The sequence below is a fragment of the Micromys minutus genome (assembly GCF_963924665.1).
Source record: "Micromys minutus genome assembly, chromosome: 23".
NCBI lineage: Eukaryota > Metazoa > Chordata > Mammalia > Rodentia > Muridae > Micromys > Micromys minutus.
Window position 1 is genome coordinate 13,020,988 of NC_137958.1, and position 19,867 is coordinate 13,040,854.

General features: G+C 44.3%; 1 protein-coding gene across 1 annotated transcript in view; it reads left to right on the plus strand.

Moving 5' to 3' along the window:
* The first annotated feature begins 1,145 nt into the window (after positions 1–1,145).
* The window catches only part of NAPEPLD (N-acyl phosphatidylethanolamine phospholipase D), a 35,260-nt gene continuing 16,538 nt past the window's right edge, over positions 1,146–19,867 (plus strand). Inside the window, exons 1-2 of the mRNA XM_080936415.1 lie at positions 1,146–1,276; positions 16,083–16,392. Coding sequence (XP_080792541.1) covers positions 16,099–16,392 — 294 coding nt within the window. The 5' untranslated portion in view covers positions 1,146–1,276; positions 16,083–16,098. The remainder of the gene's footprint in view (positions 1,277–16,082; positions 16,393–19,867) is intronic.

The following is a 19,867-nucleotide window of genomic DNA, read 5'->3' on the forward strand; positions in this document are numbered from 1 at the left end:
ATATCTGTATTAATGCCTGTTTTTTTCTTTTCTTTTTGCAAACACAACCCCAGACAGTCTATTTAGTTCTGATCTATGAATACATCCCACAAAGACATTTAGAACATTATATGCCAAAGGATGACATAATTTTTTAAAGATTTATTTATTTCATGTGAATACACTATTTATTTATTTTATGTGAATACACTGTTGTTCTCCTCAGACACACCAGACTAGTGTATCAGATCTCATTATAGATGGTTGTGAGCCACCATGTGGTTGGTGGGAATTGAACTCAGGACCTCTGGTAGAGCAGTCAGTGCTCTTAAGCGCTGAGCCATCTCTCCAGCCCAGGCTGACATAATTTTAAACGTAACTGAGTACACAAGGTAGTGGAGTCATGTATATTCAGTACTTACTATAGGAATCTATAATTAGTGTCCCTATAACGGAGCTCTTTAGTCAAAGACTGTCAGTGCTGTTTTACATAGTGGACCATGACAGGCACATTGGTCGACCAGATTTTTCTGGCTTTAGCAACTGTCTCTGGTGTCCAGGACTGAACTCAAGTTGACTTTGAAGGCTCGGAGCCAATAGGGTCAGAGGTTTGTGCAGTATCTTTTACCAAGATGGCCTCGAGGCCTCTGCGCCTCTGTCTGCGGGGGCGGCCATCTTGGTAAAGGCCAGGCAGCGGGTGGCGCGGGGTATGACCAGGCTGCAGCCTAGGAGCACATGGTCAGGGACGACCGCCATCCAAGATGTGGAGGCGGCGCGCGCTGAGGCGCAGCGTGCAGCTGCTAGTGAGCTCAGCGGAGCTGAGGCGCCGGGGCCGAGGGTGGCGGGACGCCGGCGTAAGGCGTGGCGGCACTCGCCGAGGATCTGAGGCTGGCGGGCTCCCGGCGCCGAGGCCCTCCGGTGAGGAGACGCGACGCAGCGCCCGCCCGCACGCCTTCAGCGCAAGGTGAGCCCGCCCCTCGCCCCGCCCTCGCGGGCTGGCTCCACCCCTCGAGCCTCGGCTCCACCGGGCATCCTCGCTTAATCCCGCCCTCTCGCCAGCTCCGCCCCCGCCTTCCAGCCCCGCCTCCGGCATGGCCCCGCCCCCGCGCGGCGAGCCGCTTCCCGGTGTGTCTGAGCGCCTGCGGGGGAGCCTCCCTGCAGTTATCCTGGATCCTCGCGGGAGGCGGTTAGGCGACCGCGGTTCTCCTTCGCAGGTTTGCTTCTTCGTCCCGGTATCGGCGCAGAGCGGCCTTTCTTGGGCTGTTTGGACACCTCGGTGAAGTGCAGCAGGTTTCGAGTAGGTTTCTAGCACCCAAGCCCTGCCTCCTCCTGGAGATGCACTTTTGAGTGGCAGGCTTCTTTTGAATTATCGCACCTCTGGAGTTGTAGAGCTCGCATCTCTGGATCCGCTTTCTTGAAGAGCCACCGTGTTTCTAGGCGCCTAGAGGGAAGTCTTTGGGATTTAAGATCCTACCGTCCCTGCAGATTCCCAGGTTACGGCTCCATGCTAGGAATACAAGTGGGTGTATCTTCATTTGGTTGTATGTAAAAGAATGGGGTCCACAACTTACTCAGAGCAACTTATTTCGGCTCCATCTGTTGTATTTATGTTCGGAAAAATCCATTCTTAAAGGGTTATTGCCTTTTTTCTTAAAGTAAGAGTAGCTTATTTAACCACAGAATGAGCGGGATTAGAGAAGGATGGCGAGACTTTTTTTCTTTCTTCTTCTTTCTTTCTTTCTTTCTTTCTTTCTTTTTTTCTTTTTCTTTTTGTACTGTGCTTGCTCATTAGATTGGTTATTATTTATTGATGGCGGTTCATATGGACTCCCTTTCCCAAGGAGCACGGTACGAACCTGGTTGTTGGGAATATGCGTTCAAGGTCTCCAGGGGAACCTGGATGGTTTTATTAACTTAACTCAGTCAGACCCAGAAAACATTAGGGAATGAGAAAAGTCAGCAACCTCAAAAAAGTCTGGGATTCTTGCTTTACCCTTACTGTAGGCTGCTTTATATGTTGTTGTGCCGTGACTTGCATGGGTGGTTTTGGCTTAGCATGAAGTCAGAAAGCCATTCTTGCAACACACTTGTCTGTAAATTAAGAAATATTTTCATCTGCATTAACAGATGAAAGTGTCACAGTTCTGTTTTGTCACATTGGGGAGAAGTTAGTGGTAACGACGTGATTTAGAAAGAAGTTACATAATCTTTAAAAGGGTGATTACCTCTATCTTACAACAGTCTGTAATTTTTTTTTTAAAAATAGTTTGGTTTTTTGTTGTAAGGAAATGTTAGTTCTGGTAAGAATTTAGGACACATACTTGCGTTTAGAATCAGAATCTAAGAGGAATTGAGGTTTTAAAATGGGTGTAAATGAATTGGAAATACAGCCATAATTTTCAGAGATTTTATTTTCTCAATATTTTTTGGAGGCTTCCTGGCTTCACAAATTATAGCAAGTGTCCAAGAGACAAAAAAAAAAAAAAAAAAAATCCTTATACTTTCATTTCCACCCACAGTTCCAAATCGGGTTGGACAGATTCTCTTCATTCCAAAACTGATTTTTTAAAAGTTTGTCCAGTGTGACTGTTTGAAGACATTTTAGCAGAAGCCTTCCATCGTAAGGTCTGGGTTGTTTTATTGGATAAGGTTTTGGTTCTACTTTAGTTGGTGAGTCATTTCTGCCTATCTGTTTGAAATCCTTTAGGTATTTATTTAGAAAGCCAAGGGGACTTTTTTTGTGGAAATTTGGTTTATATTTAAACTTCAGTTTTGTTTTCTGTGCACACGCGTGTGTACATGTGTGTGTTCTCAGCAGTGCGTAGCTGTAGCATCACAGGTTTTTCTGTTCCTTTTCATTCTGTATGAGTAGGAATGTGGCTGCATGAGGTGCCCTGTCTGTGTAGGTACTATAGATTATGTTATAGATGGAAGTAAACACGAGTAAGTGTTTTAATTGAAGTATACTAAGGAGCTGAACTGTGCACGTTTCTGAAAGAACGTTTTCATCCCGTGGAGGCGTGTATAAAATTGGCATGAAAATCAATTCCAGGGCTGGAGAGATGGCTCAGCAGTGAAGAGCACTGACTGCTCTTCCAGAGGTCCCGAGTTCAATTCCCAGCAATCACATGGTGGCTCACAACCATCTGTGAAATCCAACACCCTCTTCTGGTGTGTCTGAATATCCAGTGTACTCATATACACAAAATAAATCTTAAAAAAAAAAAGTCAATTCCAGTGATTTCCACCACAAGATTTAAGCAATCATTTCTTCTAACTCCTACATTCCTCATCAGTGTACATGTTTATGGCGGACTGCTTTACTTGACCTATCCTTTGAACTTAGTAATCATTTATTTTGTATTTGTTTTAATTAATTGACTTTTACAAATTATGTATGTTCTTGGGTGGTTCCAGGAGCAGTCAGTCTACTCCCAACTAACTTTAAATGATGCATTATAACTTAAGCATTTTTCAAGATATTTGTGTATATTTATTTACAGTTGATCTTGTAGATATAAAATACATGACTTCATTAATACTATTCCATGGATTAATTACAGGGATTTAAGAGCCTGGGAGATTTTAGCCATTGGGCTAAGTAAGGTACTTTAGGCCAGTAACTCTGATTCATGTTAACAGACGAAGCAGGCAAGCTGAGATTGATCGCACAGCGTTGGTGGCCAATGCAATATAGACAGTACCTTTAAACTGCATAAAAGGTTGGGGACGGCCATTGTCATCGGCCGTGGAGGCACGGGACTGGATTTAGATGGATCAGCATAAATCAAAAGCCCGACTGAAAAGGAATTCTTAATACCGAGTGTGGGAGAGCATGTAGGTGAACGAGACAAGCTGGAGATTGTGAGCTGGAGGCTGGTCTGGGCTACATAGAAAGTTCCAGGCCAGTTTGGGATTTCTAGCAAAGCTGAGAAAAAGGTCTTTGTGTGTATGTCGCTGGAACCTTCCTGTATTAAGGGACACTAACATACTGACCAGATAGGAAATGTCTGATGATTTTGTAATCCTCCTCAGCTAGAAGAATGAAATTATGACATGAGCCATCCTTTAAACTGCCCATTTGTTTGTTTTGCTTTATCAGACCCTTGGCCTACAGCTATTAGATGACCACAGTAATGAGTTTCGGAAGTTGTTTTCTGTGTTTGAAGCCCCTTGTTCAATCTACAGAGATACTTGTTCCCGTTTTAAGAGTGTGTTTTCAGCTTGCTTAGGGAGCTCACTGAAAAGCCAAACTTCCCCTCCTCTACAGCGGTCGAAGTAACTAAGAGACGGGTCTCGAGTTTCTGGACTTAATTTAAACTAAACAAAGTCCTGAGCTTGAGACAGAGCAATGTTGTCTCTCTTCCCTGAGCGGACCATGTTCTCTGTGTGCTCTGCTAAGGATTTTTCAGTGCGATGTGATCTTAATTATCCAAGGATAATTAGGGGGAGCACATGGCTAATAGACAGTCTAGACTCCTCTGGTCAGATCCAGATCCTGGGAACATCATATAACTCTGTGGTCTGACTCGCTTTGCCTGTAAGGAGGTCACACATGTGTTGACTTTCGTCATGGGATAGATATTCAAATGGAAGAGACCCTGGAGGGTATGGGACTTCTGTAGCTTACACGCCTGCTTCTCTCAGGATCTCTCAACACTGCTTTTCCCATTGCCGAGGTGATACCCCTTTGATACTGTTGAGGGGGTGTTGATTCCTTAACGTTGGCTTGGCGTCCATATAAACTTTGTTTATGTGGGATTCACGCCAGCACACATACATTGCCTATCCTTCCAGTGAGGAATTTTGACCTAATAAACGTTTGACGTTCTCAGCAGCATCCTGTTGGCTAAGCATAAGCCTGGTTATGCGCAGCTCTGTCGTTTCTTTTTGCAGGGTCATTCAGATACTTTCAAATCATACTGTAAGTCAGTGTTTTACCTTAGCATTACGGTAGTGTATAACGTTTGTTGGCTACAAAAATGCGTTTCGTGTTACTGACAGGTATGTAGGATAATGTCATTATGCAGCAAGGTGGGTCCAGCCTATTAATTGATGAGAAGGAAGGGTAGGTGGGGGGAAATCTAGGAAGGACAGAGGAGGAGGAGAAGGGAGAGGGTCAAGATGGAGCTGGAGAAGGAGGATCTAGATCCAGGAGGTCTTAATTGGTGATAGGTAGATATGAATATTTTCAAGGGTTTCTATAGGTCAATTTGTCTTATCTAGGTGGGCAGTTTGTATCTTTTGTCAACTGGTTGTAAGCCTATTATGTGGATGGATTGTGGGTTGAGAATTTAACATATAAATCTGATTGTTAAATTACAAATTTCTGAAGCTTTGATTTTTTTTTTTCTTCTAGGCTACAGGGGACAGTGTAAAAGTGGCTGGTTGGGAGATAGCGGGGGAGAGGGAGACTGGAAGAGAGGGAGTCTGGAAGAGAGGGAGTCTGGAAGAAAGGCAACTGAGAGAGCGGCTTGTGGACCTCGTGGAAGAGAGACAGCCCTGGTAGCCATCAGTCTTTTCTTTTTTGTTTTAAATTTTTACCACAACATGGGTTGGCCTTGGCAGTTGAAGGAACAGGGCTTCCCAGGATGTAGGACTGGAAGTATGAATTTTGGGAAGTTTCCAAAAACTGTATGTATTGGTCCCCTATCTGGAGATTCCTCTTTCTAGTACAGGCTGAATTTTCCACACCTTTTTAAAAGCAAGGAAAGTATATTCAAGATACCATATATATATATTCATTTCATATAACTGAAATAGAATCTTACTATTAATTTGTTAATTAATCTTATTGATTATCTGTTGATGCATTTTTGTATAGTTTCAAGTTACAGCAATTAAGTAATTTTCTTCCCGAGGAACTGGTGCTTACTGAGTTCCTAAGAATAGCTTCTTCCTTGGACAAGAAAAAAAGAAAACCACATCGTTGAAAGCAAACTAATGTGGGGCAATGGTGGTGAATGCCTCCAGCACTTGGGAGGCAGAGGCAGGTGGATCTCTGAATTTGTGGCCAGCCTGGTCTACAGGCAAGTTCCGGGACAGCCAGGGCTACACAGAGAAACCCTGTCTAAAAAGAAAAAAAAAAAGGCTACCCTGTCAATGCTAGTAGTTTTAATTTTTGAACTGTGGATTGTATTTACCTGTTAAAGAAAACTCATTGGATTTTTTCCTTATAGGTTGGGCTTGATTAGTGGAGGGCATGGGCTTTGTGGTTTGATCAGCATGGTTTGGGGGAGTCTCAACTGTTATTTTTCGACTTTGTGCAAGCCCTACCCTTAGTTGTTATTTTAGACCCTCTCTTAACTATCCAGCTGTGACAGCTGTATTGGACTGGATTGGGACAGTTTGGAACCTTGCTTAAATACGTTTCTCCTACATGTGGAGAAAGTACAGAACTGGATGTTTTGATGTAGTGTGGTGTGTGCCGTTCCTAAGGTGTGGGCTCCAGATGGATGCAGGAGCAGTCTGGACAGTGATTTCCTCTCTCCTAGGGAGACCAGTGCTAACACCGTACGTGACCTGACTTACGGTTATATCACATTGATCAGTCTGACCAGCGTGGCCATCCCTTGCTGGAAGGCTGGAGATACAGCTGCTCAGATGTTGTTATACCCCAAGCCAGCAAGGGAGGCTGGATTTTGTGGTAGGTCTCTTGTTCTTACCTCATACCTTCTCAGTTAGTGGGGGTTACCTTTGTTGACTTAAGCCTCCTTGCCCTTTACATTTGCTTCTCTTTCTATTTGACTTCCAGCAGGTGTTCTAATTAAATCCTGTTCTTTGGTTGTTCATTCCACAAGTATTTGTTGAACACTTAGCACTTGAGTATTAACTTAGGTATTGTTGTTCCACTGATTGTATTTTTTCCCCCTTGGCTCAACTCCCTGGGAGCAGAGCCAAAGTAGAGACTCAGAGTGAATAGAATATAAGTCTGTGACTTATCAACTTTATAAGTGGCAAGGTAGTCTTCCCCACTCAGTACTGCAAATAATCTGTCTCAGGATTATGGCACTGACAGTAGACGAGAGGTTTAATGCCAACCTAGCCTAAATTCTAGAATACCAGAGAGACCCTTGGGACCTTCCTTAAAGCCTGAACCCTTTGTGCTGAGGATTAATGACTTAAAATGTCAGAAGTGGTTCTCAGCCTTGACCCTGAATACTATGCATCAGAACCAATGTCCCCCTATCAGAGGGTTCGCTCGGCAGCCTCGGGCACAGTGAATTCTGATGTGCCCTTGGCATGAGGCTTTGTTCCCAGCTGGACAAGAACTGTTCTAAGAAGGCTTATCAGTCACATGCTAGAGATCAGATCCTTCCTTGGCCATGGTCTGACCATTGAGAGGAGGCAGGAAGTACTGAGATAAGTGATCTTTGGATGAAGAGCCAGACACTGAGATGCTGTAGGGGTGTGGTTTATCTGGAGCTTGCCTCTGTTGTCCGTTGTGGGCATCTTTAGCTGGGGCTTCTAACCTTATTGGAAGTGCTGGGTCCATGGTAGGTAGGTATTGGAAGTTCGCAGTCTTGCTCTTAGGGGACAGTGAAGGGACGTAAAGAAATGAGGTAGAGATTATCATTATTATTATTATTATTATTATTTTCAAAACCAAGAGACTCTGAAGGCTTCTGAGAGCTTCCATGCAGATCCAGAAGCGGCTCTGGAGTTGGTAAGAATCGTGGGTACAGTGGTCTCATTTTTAAGACTTGTGTGAATTCTAAGAACACCAAGACTTCCGTTACTCAGAAGTAAAAGTGAAGACTCGTTCCTGAGCTGATCCCATTTCATCTTGTTTATTCTGTCATCTTTAGTTCATGTATATCAGTGTTTTAGAGTGTAGTACAATGGTGATTGTCGTTACTGAAGGTTTCCTGTGTGCCAGGTACTGGACAAGTGTTATAAAACCAAAGCATAGAAAAGAATATCATTGGCAAAGTTTGGAAGCATTTATTTTTAATATTTGTGAAATGTTTGTGGTTTTTTTTTTCCCCTCTGACAGTCAAGTGTAGTATATTTTAATTATGTTCTGGTTTTAAAAACGCTTTTCAGTGTCTCAAACCCCTTCTGATCCTCGTGGCTTTATTGGCTGACCTGAAGTAGCCTCCATGTCTCCCTCCGATTCTTGATCTGCGTTCAAGAGGCCAGTGTCTGGCCGCAGTAGTGCCTGGGCCTGGTTTCCTTGTAAAAATCATTACTGTTTATTGTAGTTTCTTCTCGTACCCCTTTGTTTCAGAGGATGTGACATCATGGCATCTCAATCAGGATAGTATGCCTGCCACTGTGCCGTCTCGTTCCTAAGAAAATTCAGGGCTCCAGCAATTGTTAGTGACCGGTATACTTTATACCCTACGTCCCACGTCCAGCACGCGCCAAGTCCCTTGTTGGCCATGCATCCAGGAGGTTGTGAGTCTTTCCAGCGGCAGTGACCCTGTGTGTCATGTGACCACCAGTGTGAGCTGCTTGCCATGTAAGGATTCCTCACGGTTCTGTGAGCTTGGGACACTGGTTTAAGAAATGCTTTATTCTAAAGACTACTATTTTCATCCTCCAAAGCTGACCGTCTATAAATATGATCCGTAGCAAGCTAACATCAGTATGGCTGCCTAGGGTTGGAGTCCCCACCCTCTCCCCCTCCCCCCTGTACCTGGAAAACTAGACTAGAACAGTGGTCACTCAAAGTGTTTACTAATCGTGACTTGGCAGGTATTGTAGCAGTCACCCTGTACTTAGATCTTAGGGTCTGTGTCCCATTTGTCATGTAGTCTCTATGCAGTTTCTCATGCCCTGAAAAACCTCTGGCCTATGCTTAAAGCTGTAACACCACAGGTTTAATAGGAAAATACTGCCTATTCCAATAACTGTTCTCAGATAAAATACCTCATAAGGCTCTTTCCAGTCAGCCCAGGGAAAGTGGCTGGGCAGAGAGCTTCTTTCCAGGGGTTGGAATGGGAGGGACTAGCTAGGGCAAGCCCCAGTTAGAGGAGATGCTGAGGTACTCTGAGCTGAGTCTTAGCAGGGCTGAAGGTTGTTGCAGGCTCTAGAGGCAGGAGGGACTTTAGCACTATATAGCCCAGTCTTCTCATTTTGTAGCTGAATGAAAGTGAGTCTCAGCAAAGTTAGGCAACTTTCTAAAGGTTGCAGAACTCAGTGCAACTAAAGTTGGAGCACTCACCCAAGTGGCAGCATTCACCAAATGGGAGAACTCACCAGAGTTGGACTACTCACCAAAGTGGGAGCACTCACCAAAGTTGGAGTATTCAGCCAAGTGAGAGCACTCACCAAAGTGGGAGCACTCACCAAAGTGGCAGCATTCACTGAGTGGGAGAAGTCACCAGAGTTGGAATACTCACCAAAGTTGAAGAACTCACTAAAGTGGGAACCAAGCTGTTCACTGCTCTATTGTTTTTTTCCACTAGGTGTTACAAAGACACAGGGTCTCCATTTCTTTTTGTCATGGGTTGTATTTGCACAGAAAGTTTGCTTTTAGTGTCATTATGACAGAGTCAGCACTGGAAAAAGGATACCTGCATTTTGGAGCCACAGTTTTGTTAAAGCATTGGTTTAAGGAAAAGTGAAGGAGCCTTAAAGATCATTAGCATATTTTAAGATTGGTTTCAAGTTGCATTAAGATCAACTTAGTGTCTTTCCTGCCTTTCCAGCCTCCTTATTCATGTTATTCTGTATAGCATTTAAATATCATTGCTACCAGGAACAAAATCTACATTTTGTGGCTAGTCTTATTTAAAGTATTAAGGAAGGGATAATTATGTCATTTCAAGAAACATTTTTTGCCCATTTTCTAAATTTGTCATAACATGATTACCCTGAATTGCCCAGTTGCGTTCAGGTAAGCGGTGTTTTACACACTGTTTTTATGCGTAGGAGTATTTTGCCTGCGTGTACACATGTGAACTATGTATGTCCCTTATTCTCAAGGAGGTCAGGAGACGGTGTGGGAACCTCTGGAACTGGAGGTTGTGAGCCACTGTCTGGGTTCCCCATTAGAGCAGCGAGTGCTCTTAACCCTCAGAGGCTTTGTTCCGAAAATGGGTGTTTACCTTGTTTGATTGTCATCAAGTCTTTACTTTTTTACTTTGTGTTCTTATAGATTAGTGACTTAAAATCTTTTCATAGCCCGTGAAGTGACTTTTAATTCAATATACTGAATTAGTCTAATAGTTAAGAATATTTAAAGCCTTTGGCAATGTGCAGTCAGAACACCCATTGTCTGGCACCTGCTTCCCTTGACTCCTTATACAAAGGAAACATGTTCTCAAATTATGTTTGCATTTATTCCTCTCAGGATTTACTATTAAATCTAATATACTTTTGTCCAACGCACTTTTGTCTAATATTCTTTTCTCAAATAATTTGCATTCAAGTAATTTTTTGGAAATAATTAGATTAGAATTTTATGAGACAAATTTGAGTTTGTTTAAAAAATACAAGCAAATAATATATTAATAAGGTATAAAGAAACAAATATTATGATAGATTTTTTTATGAAAAATTACCAAGGTAGGTAGAAATAGAATTTCAGCAATGTAGGTTTTTAAATTTGTCTTATTACATTTGGGATTTTTGAGATTGTCTTTCATCTAAGGAGCATCTTGGTTGGATAAAATGTCTTACAGTTTTTCCACTCTTTTACTAAATATAAATCGTAGCACAGATACCTGTGGGTCTGCATTCTGCCCCACCGTTGGTGGTAGCCGCTGGGGAGGCAGAACACATGCAGCTTGACTGCGCTATTCCAAAGCTGCTGCTGTCCGTCTGGTGCTGGTCTTCGGGGAAGCGCTGAGCCCCTGCAGCCTGAGATGTAGGAAGCTGAAGCTGACATTCCCTACTTCTGGGCATCTGGTCCCCACTAGAAAACCCGCACAGAGAATTTGGAACGGAGTGTCGGGGTCCACAGACCCGTGATGAAGCCAGGACCATTGGGGGTCTGCAGGCCGTGGACAGTGTCTAGCCCTACGGTAAGAAAAAGATGACTGGCACCCATGAAAGGAAAAGTCACTGAAAGGAAAAGTCACGGGGCACCAATGTTGTGAAAAGATGACGTCCTGGATTTCGGCACCAACGTTAGGGGAAGGACCCGTGTTGGGAATCCCTTCCTCCTGAGGGACCAGCCACACAACCGTATAGTACAGAATAGAGTTTATTCAGGTCATGGGAGAGTTAAGAGGGTAGTAGAGGCAGAGGGGGGAGAGGGAGAGAGGGAGAGAGAGGTATAGAGGCCGGCCATGAGCATGTGGAGGGAGAGAGGGGAAGGGAAGGGGAAGAGGAGGGATAGGGGTGGGAGAGCAAGGCTGCAAGAGGCCAAGAGGCCTAGAGAGGTAAGAGAGGCCAAAAGGCAAGAGAGAGAGAAGAAGGGGCAAGGAACCCCTTTTATAGTGTCAGGTCACTGGGGCGGAGCATACCTGGCAGTAATTGAGGGGTGGCGTTTACAGAATCCCAACCCCTATCAGAGCAGGAGCACCCGTTTGGCTCATCTATGACTGTTCTTAGCCAGCTGGAAGCAGAGAGTCTTTCTGCGGGAGACCTAGATTATGGCTCCACAGTCAAAGGCTTTCTCCGTGCTCCTCATAGCAGACCTCAGTTCCAAACTGTTTATTGGTTGTTTGTCGTGGAAAACAGATGTGTACCGACTTCTCAGGTGGACCAGAGATTAAATACTGTTTGTAGAAGGGAATGTCTATAAGGGGAGCTTATTGACTAAATCCTCAGAGTCTCTAGGTATCTCAGTAGCATGAAGAACTCTGTTCTGGGCCTACACGACCCCGTGTCATGTTTCTCTGTGCGACATGTGTTCCAGGCCAGGAGTCTGGCAGGAGGCAGGGAGCTGCTTCCTGCCTCAAGTGTACCCCGAGTTTCCGGGAACCCAGACTTGCTGTACTTTACTAAGTTTCTTGGCAAGGGCCACTGTCCCACACACAACAATTGGTGTTTGGTACTTCAGAGCACTAACCCATGGTGTTACTATTCATTTTAGTACTGCAGAGAGGACTTGATGCTTAAAACAAGGAGCCTGGGTTCTTGTCTCTTGTTAAGATACTGCTTGGCAGATGTATAGATGCATGATATACATTATATATATATATCATATATATATAATCATATATATACACACACACATATATCATATATAAACATTAAAAAATCTATTTAATATTTATTAGTATGTATTATATATTAACCTTGTTTCTTGTATACTAAATAATAATAAACAAGATAATATATGTATTATATATGCAATAAAGTATCTATTATTATATAATTAATTAATTAGTAGTCCTCACACAGAACATTCTTATTTTGTCATGCAGCATAGTTCCCAGGCTTGGACAGACTTGCCCTCACAGCACCGTTGTCCGTGTCTGTAGGTGTCTCTCATGGCGTCTTAGAGAATTTCAGGGAACTGGGATGTTGCTGTTTTTAACCTACGCCGTCTATCTTTGTAGTAAAAGATCCTTCTCTTCCAATAAAGATAAGGTGAACAAATCAAAACTGTACGTGTGACTTTATTCAGCCTGATATCTGAAAATCTAATCCTGGCCTTTCTCCAGATGTAGCAGCGGCGCTGTTACTGTGTACCCGTCACCCGGATGTTATACAATGTCTGTTGTAGGGATTCTCATCTGCCGCTTCCGTTGCCAGTGCTGAAGCCCCAGACATACGCCGTGCCGCTGTGACGTTTTCCCTCTCACTGTTTGAGGTTATAAAGAAGTGCACGGAATTCTAGGCAGCTGGCACGTCTGAAATGTCAGAAGTATGGGACAGTTCTGAAATGGAGGGTTCTTGTTTGTAGAAAGCATTTTACCCATGCTTCAGTTCCTGAGGTAGAATATTTGTAACTGCATGGCCTGTTTGCAACCAGTGCAGTGGCTCAGACCTCCCTTTGGTTAGAAGGGCTGCGTCCTTCTGCTATTGAAGAAGCCATTAATATTCAGCGTGCGTGGCGGTTACTGTATGGAGCTGTCATCTTTTTTTTTTTTTTTTTTTTTTTTGTCACAGATTTGGTTTGAAAAGCTTCGGGGCAGAGCGCTTCGGCACTCAGAGCTCGCTTCTAGTTTTCCTGTCATCTCCTCTGGTGTTGCCGGTTGTGAGATGGTTGCTATCGACACTAACAGCGACCAGAAGGCGGCAGTTGGCGAGTGACAGGCCCTCTGTGTGACTCAGCTCTCAGGCAGGCACTGTGTGTCCCCTCATCAGGGTCACATGACATCATGGAAGTGCTAGATAATCCCGTGACGACTAGTTTTCATGCATACTGCCCCCCCCCAATCCCACAGACACTAGAAAACCGTATGTAAAATTTAGCTTCAAGGTAGGAACTAACGCTTCTGAGAATCCGGGTAAGGGCAGTTTGGAGGCATGGGACTGTGAGCAGGGCCAGAAGCCTCAGCTTCCTGAACCACTGACTTTTGCAGGAGCAACCCTTGCGGCCTCTCTCTTTTGTTTTGCTGCCTTCGGACACAGCAGAAGAGGGCATCGGATCCCATTACAGATGGTTGTGAGCCACCATGTGGTTGCTGGGAATTGAACTCAGGACCTCTGGAAGAGCAGTCAGTGCTCTAACCACTGAGCCAACTCTCCAGCCCCGTGCAGACCTATTCTCTAGATGGCTCAGGAGTGGGAAAAGGAGCAGGTCCCCGGGAAACCGCCCTGGGGACAGACGTCACTCTGGCCCCTCACTGCCCCTTTGAGCACCCTCGTAGCAGCTTGGATCCCATGATTATCCATTTCTATTTAGGTGCACTGACTTTCGTACTTGGAGTCTTGCTTCCCCATGGTATCAAACCCGGTTTCAGACCCAGCGGGTCAGTAGTCCGCCTTGCCTGGGGTACCACCAGGTTGGACCCCTTCCACCTGACTGTCTCATCCCTAAAGTGTCCAGCCATCCAAATGCTTTCTCACCTCTCCTACGCCAGCATCTTCACCGACTCTTGGATTTACTCTAATGACTGTTTTTCTCATCGCTCCATTGATTGGACTATTTGCTTGTGAGGACTTCAGTTAAAAACCAGAGATTATGAAACCTAACTTCAGGGGTACCTGAGTGCCTTATTTTAAATGAAACGGAGGAACGTGTAGCTGGGTGCTTGGCTGTTACCGGGTGTCCCGGGATTCTCTTTTCTATTCAGTAATCCGTCTCCTTAGCTCTGGGGTTGGTTTTTGTTTGAGACAGTCTCTCCCTTGTGTAGCTTTGGCTGTCCAGGAATTTGTTATGTAGGCTAGGCTGGCTTTGAACTGGAGGAGATGTACTTGTGTCTGCCCCTCTTTGAGTGCTGGGATCAAATTTGGCACCACCACACCCAGCCCCCCCGGTTCAGGTTTCTAGACCTTTCTTTTACTTTTGTTTTTACCCTGTTTCCAGAGTTGTCTTTCCTTCAGAACTGCCTTTAAGCATCGTCAGTGTTCTGCGGTTGCCTGTGGTGTACCAAAACCTTACTGAAGCGGTAACTTGTGAGTTCTGCGCTGTGCACAAGCCTTTCTTGTCTTGTATATACTCACTTCATAGGACTGCGAAGTATCGACTCCCAAACCTAACTTTGATGGAGCGCTTCCTATGAGTTACCTTTTTATGGAGTAATGTCAGCTATCTAAACTCATCTGATAAATGGACTGAGTTTTAATGGATAGTCACTGTCTTTGCCTTTGTAAAGGCCCCGACCTATACTTAAATTTTAAGACACAGAAAGCCAGTCTGTGAGAACGGCGGCACCTCACCCGGAACACTTTAAGCTTTAGACCATACGGAGTTTAGATGTCTGGTCTACTAACCAGGTTAGAGAGAAAAGGATTAGCATTTGGGTGTATACACTTAATTGTCTATCATATTGTCTAATCCTTTGAAACCTCACCCAGGCAGGTAGGTATTTTACAGGTGAGAAAAAGGATTAGAAAGGCTATCTGCCTAAGATAGGAAGGGAAGCCTGTGAGCCCCCCTCAGCTGCTAGGCTCTCCCCTAGAGAGTGGTGGCTGAGCAACAGTGTGTGTTTGGGCTTTTGTAAGCTCTGGTTTCTTTTCTCCAGTGGTTATTCTCCAGATGGCTGAGTATTTACCCTCATGTTAGAGAAAGAAATCAGGGGCATGTGCATGATCCTCCTGAGGTCGCGTTCTTTCTCTTTCTTTCTCGGACATTTTTGTATTTCATCACCCCGTTGCCAGGAAAATAACATTTGGTTTGCTGTCATTTGTGCCTTAGTTTAAATAGGATATACGGTGTGTAATTATGTATGTGTTGATTCTAAACCAATTAGAAAGCGAGTGTTTGTTTGGTTAAATATAATCAATGGGAAGGAAATGAAGTTCTACATAGCCGGTAATTTCGTACTTTCAATGTATTATTTTCCAGTTCTGAGGTTCTTTGGTCCTGCATGATCACAATCAAGGATTTCAGCGTCTTGAGCGTGGGTAATGGTGGGTGTAATGACAGTCAGTGGTAGCAGCTAAGGCTGAGTCTCCAGGGATTTCATTGGCTTAGGCCGTTCAGTCATCTCAGTAACCTCTAGAGCCAGTGATGTCTTTGTCTTTATTTTATAGATGGGAAAGTCAAGATGAAGAAAAGGTGAGACATTTATTCACAACCAGGAGACTTTAGTGTCTTGGTGGTTTTAAGTCGGAATTACTTAGAATTCATGTTGTTGCTAGGTTAGTTGATGTGTTGTCTCCTTCCTCGGCAGGTGAACTCATCCCTTCTCTCTAGGGGAATGGGTTACAGATTGTTGTTAGTATAAAATGAACAAGCGTAGCAGGGGTAGATGTGAATCACTGGGAGCCCTGAAGCATCTTTAGGAAACTAAGCCAGTCTTACTTTATTGTTCACATTGGTAGTTATGCAAATGTGGATATGGAAAGGTACCCGAGTTGCTTCTTGTTTTTGTTTATCTGTGGCGTGGGCCTGAGGGAAGTAGTTTAAAAAGAGCAATTCACAGAGGTTTTGGTCCATGGCAGAGGGGTCCATGTTTCTGGACCTTGTGGGTAAGGCTGACACTGTGGTGAGAGGGCATGTTGGCTGAGAACAATACTGTCTAATATGCTTTGATGACTTTTGGCTAATCCTGGTAATCTTCCCTTTTCCTTTTTCTTTTTTCTTTTCAAAGCTTCTCGCCGAAAGCCATGGAGGAGAATGAGAACAGCCAGTCTCCAGCACCTAGCTGTCAGCATCCAAAAGAAACTTTGAGGAAGCGCCAGAATTCAGTGCAGAATTCAGGAGGAAGCGTGTCTTCTAGGCTCTCCAGGAAAAGCTTCAAGCTGGATTACAGACTCGAGGAGGACGTAACTAAATCAAAGAAAGGAAAAGACGGGAGATTTGTTAACCCATGGCCGACATGGAAAAACATCTCTATCCCAAATGTGCTCAGATGGCTGATAATGGAGAAAGATCATAGCAGTGTTCCAGGTTCCAAAGAGGTAAGCAGCAGGGATCTGGTTTGGAATGTGTTTTTGTACACTTTATAGACATATATATGACTTTGTTTCTCTGGGAGGTATGACCTATTTATTGATTTGTGCTGTTTCTGTATGACGGGACAGACTATGTGTAAACGATCTTTCTGGTCTGCAGTTGAAGCTGGGGTGAAGTTCTTTAGAAACAGAGGGATAGAGAGGTCAGCTCTGACTGGTGGGGTTGGAGCTGGCTTCAGGAGGATGCGCGGTAGTCCTAGGAAACTATTTTGTGGGGGTTTTCCAGGTAAGATTATTGCATAAACCACGTTACGAAGATGAGAAAATGCATGATGTATTTCAGGAAGTAGCAATTTGGATGGATTCCACAAAGTAAGCCATGACCTAGATTAATGTGCCTTAATCCTTGGACTTGGCCACCACTGCTATAAATAATAAATCTTTTGAGGTCCTTCACAGAGCTGTGAAGGTTGGCTATGTTTATTAGCCTTCAACCACAGTAGCTTTGCTAAGGATGTAATTTGTCCCTTTTAGCATAGGTATGTTTTGGCAGGGGTGGACCAGTGGGTGATGGTTCCTATTACAGGGGCATCTTCTTTTCCTTTCAAACCTTCCCCTCTGCTTCCTGTCATCTTTCTTTAACTGCGATCCTGCCCAGCCTTTGGGGAGTCAGGGACATTTCTGAAGGCTTTGGTCTACAGTGAGAAGAGATAAGGGGACTGTGCTGGTGGAGGTGGATTCTGATGTTATCTACCCGATAGATGTTGCTTGCCTGTTTTAAAAGGATACAGGATTGAACACCTTATATCATGGCAGGAGAGGTGGTGCATACCATTAATCCCAGCACTGAGGAGGCAGAGGCAGGTGCATCCATGAGTTCAAGGCCAGCCTGGTCTACATAGTAAGTTCCAGGACAGCCAGGGCTACACAGAAAGACTCAAGAAAAGGGGGGAGAACAGGGCAGGAAGATGGGGAAAATTAAATCTATCACTTTCATGCTAGAAGTATTCATAGCCATCTGTATATAGTTTATCTACATATTTATATATAGATCTGCATACACACACACACACACACACACACACACACACACACACACACACACATATTTGCTGTGCTGCAGATTAAACCTGGGGCCCAATAAATTGTTTTTGTTGGTTGAGATAGGCTGGCTTCAAACTTGTAAAACTCTACTAGGTGTGTACCAACACGCCTGGCATCATTTTTTTTTTTTTTTAAGAACCTTTTAGAATTAGGCTAGCATTAATAGATTAAAAACTTATATTCAGAGCTTATTAGGGTGAGGCAAAGGGACAAGAACACTGTCTTTTTGTTTTGTTTGTTTTTGGTTTTGAGCCCCAGGCTCCCTGTGTAATTTACTGGAGCTTACTGGAGCTTACTGGAGCTTACTGGAGCTTACTGGTAGCCCACACTAGCCTTGACCTTGTGATCTGCCAGCCTTGGTATGTACCTTCTCACCTGACCTTCCCCCTCCCCTGAACTACATCTGAGAAGAAACAGTCAAACTGGGAGGAGAGGCTTAGTGTCTGAGGTCAGGATGGTGAGCTGTGTGGTTTTTGTTGGTGAAAGTCTCTTCCTTGTTTTGAGCCACAGCTTCTAAAAATAGAGGTTGTCGGTGATAGGCTCGGATCAGTGGTTGCAGGAGCGCACAGTCGTATCTCCTCACTGGAACAGTTTGATTCTCGACCTCACTGACCTGCCAGGCCAGTGGGTTTTAAGGGAATATTTGACCCTCCTGGAAAACCAAGAAACTCTGTAGAGGAGCGTGCGCGCACACACACACACACACACACACACACACACACACACACACACGGAGGTGCATTGCTTTTGTCTGCATCAGCATGTACCTATGCAAATGTGTCCATTCGCTGGGTTGGTTAGTTAGCACTTACTGAGCACACGCTGTTCTGTGCTAAAGCGGGAATAGACTGAGTCAGCTGGGTGTTCACGAAAACAGCATTGCAGTGGTGAGTCAGGCAGAGATGTGAGGGGGAGAGCTACGTAGGGCTGCATTCTCCAGGGTATTAGAAAGATACCGAAGGGGACTCATCTTATGAATATGCCACTTAAAAGTGAATTCGGTATAATGGGAAAGAAAGCCACGTTTGCACCACTTCAATCGATGGTCTACCTGTCTTATTTCCTCGTCTTCTGTGAAAGCCTGGAATGGATCAGATGCATGCTGGCTTCCCTTATTCCAGGGAAAACTGGAACTTTGTGTTTAAACACGTTGAAAAATATGCTAAAAGGACATAGCATTTCCCCAATGCAGCTACAGTCCCCAAATCCCCAAACCACAAACAAATGAAATCAGGGCAAGTAGGTGAGGACCTGAGGTCGGAGGTCAACTCTAATTTGATCAGATTTCTGGAGGTCGTTTTATTGGTAGATCACAGCCTTGTCACTACTCTGAAAAGAAAATAATATTTACGTGGAATAATTACATATCACACTACTTATAGCATGTTATAGTGTATCATATTTGTTTCCTTGTATATTTGAAAGTGCTGTGGAAGAAACATGTGATTAATGTGCACGTTAATTGATAGTTCTAAAGAAAGTGGGTCAGTGACAGGATACACAGTTTAGTTGTCTGTGAGAAAGAGTTTCTTCCCTGGGCCATTCCTGGTGTCTGTCTCTTCTGGAACATTAGGGCAGTGATCTGGAACATCAGCTCACAGGCACACATTGTTCAGGGAGGCTGTTGTCGCTTTGAGCTGCTGTTGGCTCTGTGACTTTGATTGTTACGATTCACAGTCACCAAGGGGGGAGGGATAACACTGGGCAGCATTTTAAGGAGGGAGGGAGACAGATACTCCCTGAGTTTCATTACTTGGAGGAGGCTGTCCAGTTGGAGAACAGGCTGCCCCACGCTGGGTAAACAGAGTGGGACTCTGGAAGTTGGGAACCAATTTTATGCTCTCCCCCGACTGTGGACTTGTTTCTATCCCAGTCCCAGGAGATATTCTGCTGTGGCTTAAATCTTTCTTGACCTGCAGCTCATGTGTTAAAGGCCTAGTCCTTAGCCTGATGCTATTGAGAATCGGTAGAAACGCTCAGAGGTAGGAGAAGTCTTCTGGCCGTTGATGGTAGGCTCTTGAAGGTGACAGTGGGACTCTTGTTTCTTCCTCCTTTCCCTCATTCCTGGGCTTTGCTGTTGAGCAACAGAGCCACTGATCATGGCTTGAAACCTCCCACACCGAGCAAACCCAGCCATCTCATTGGTACCAGTTTTCACCTGAAATTCTAGCTAGACATCTTGATTTTCTTATTCCTCCCTGTAGTCAGTACCTAGCAGGTGTTTTCAGTAGGAAAATAAACCTTCTATACTTTCTTCAGCCGTAGGAAATTCCCTTAGCTGCTCATTGGAAAATTCCATCCTCTGCTTTGTTCCAAATGATTAGATAGTCTTTGTGTTCAGTGCAAGCAAAGACTACAGATCCCAAGAGTTGCTTAT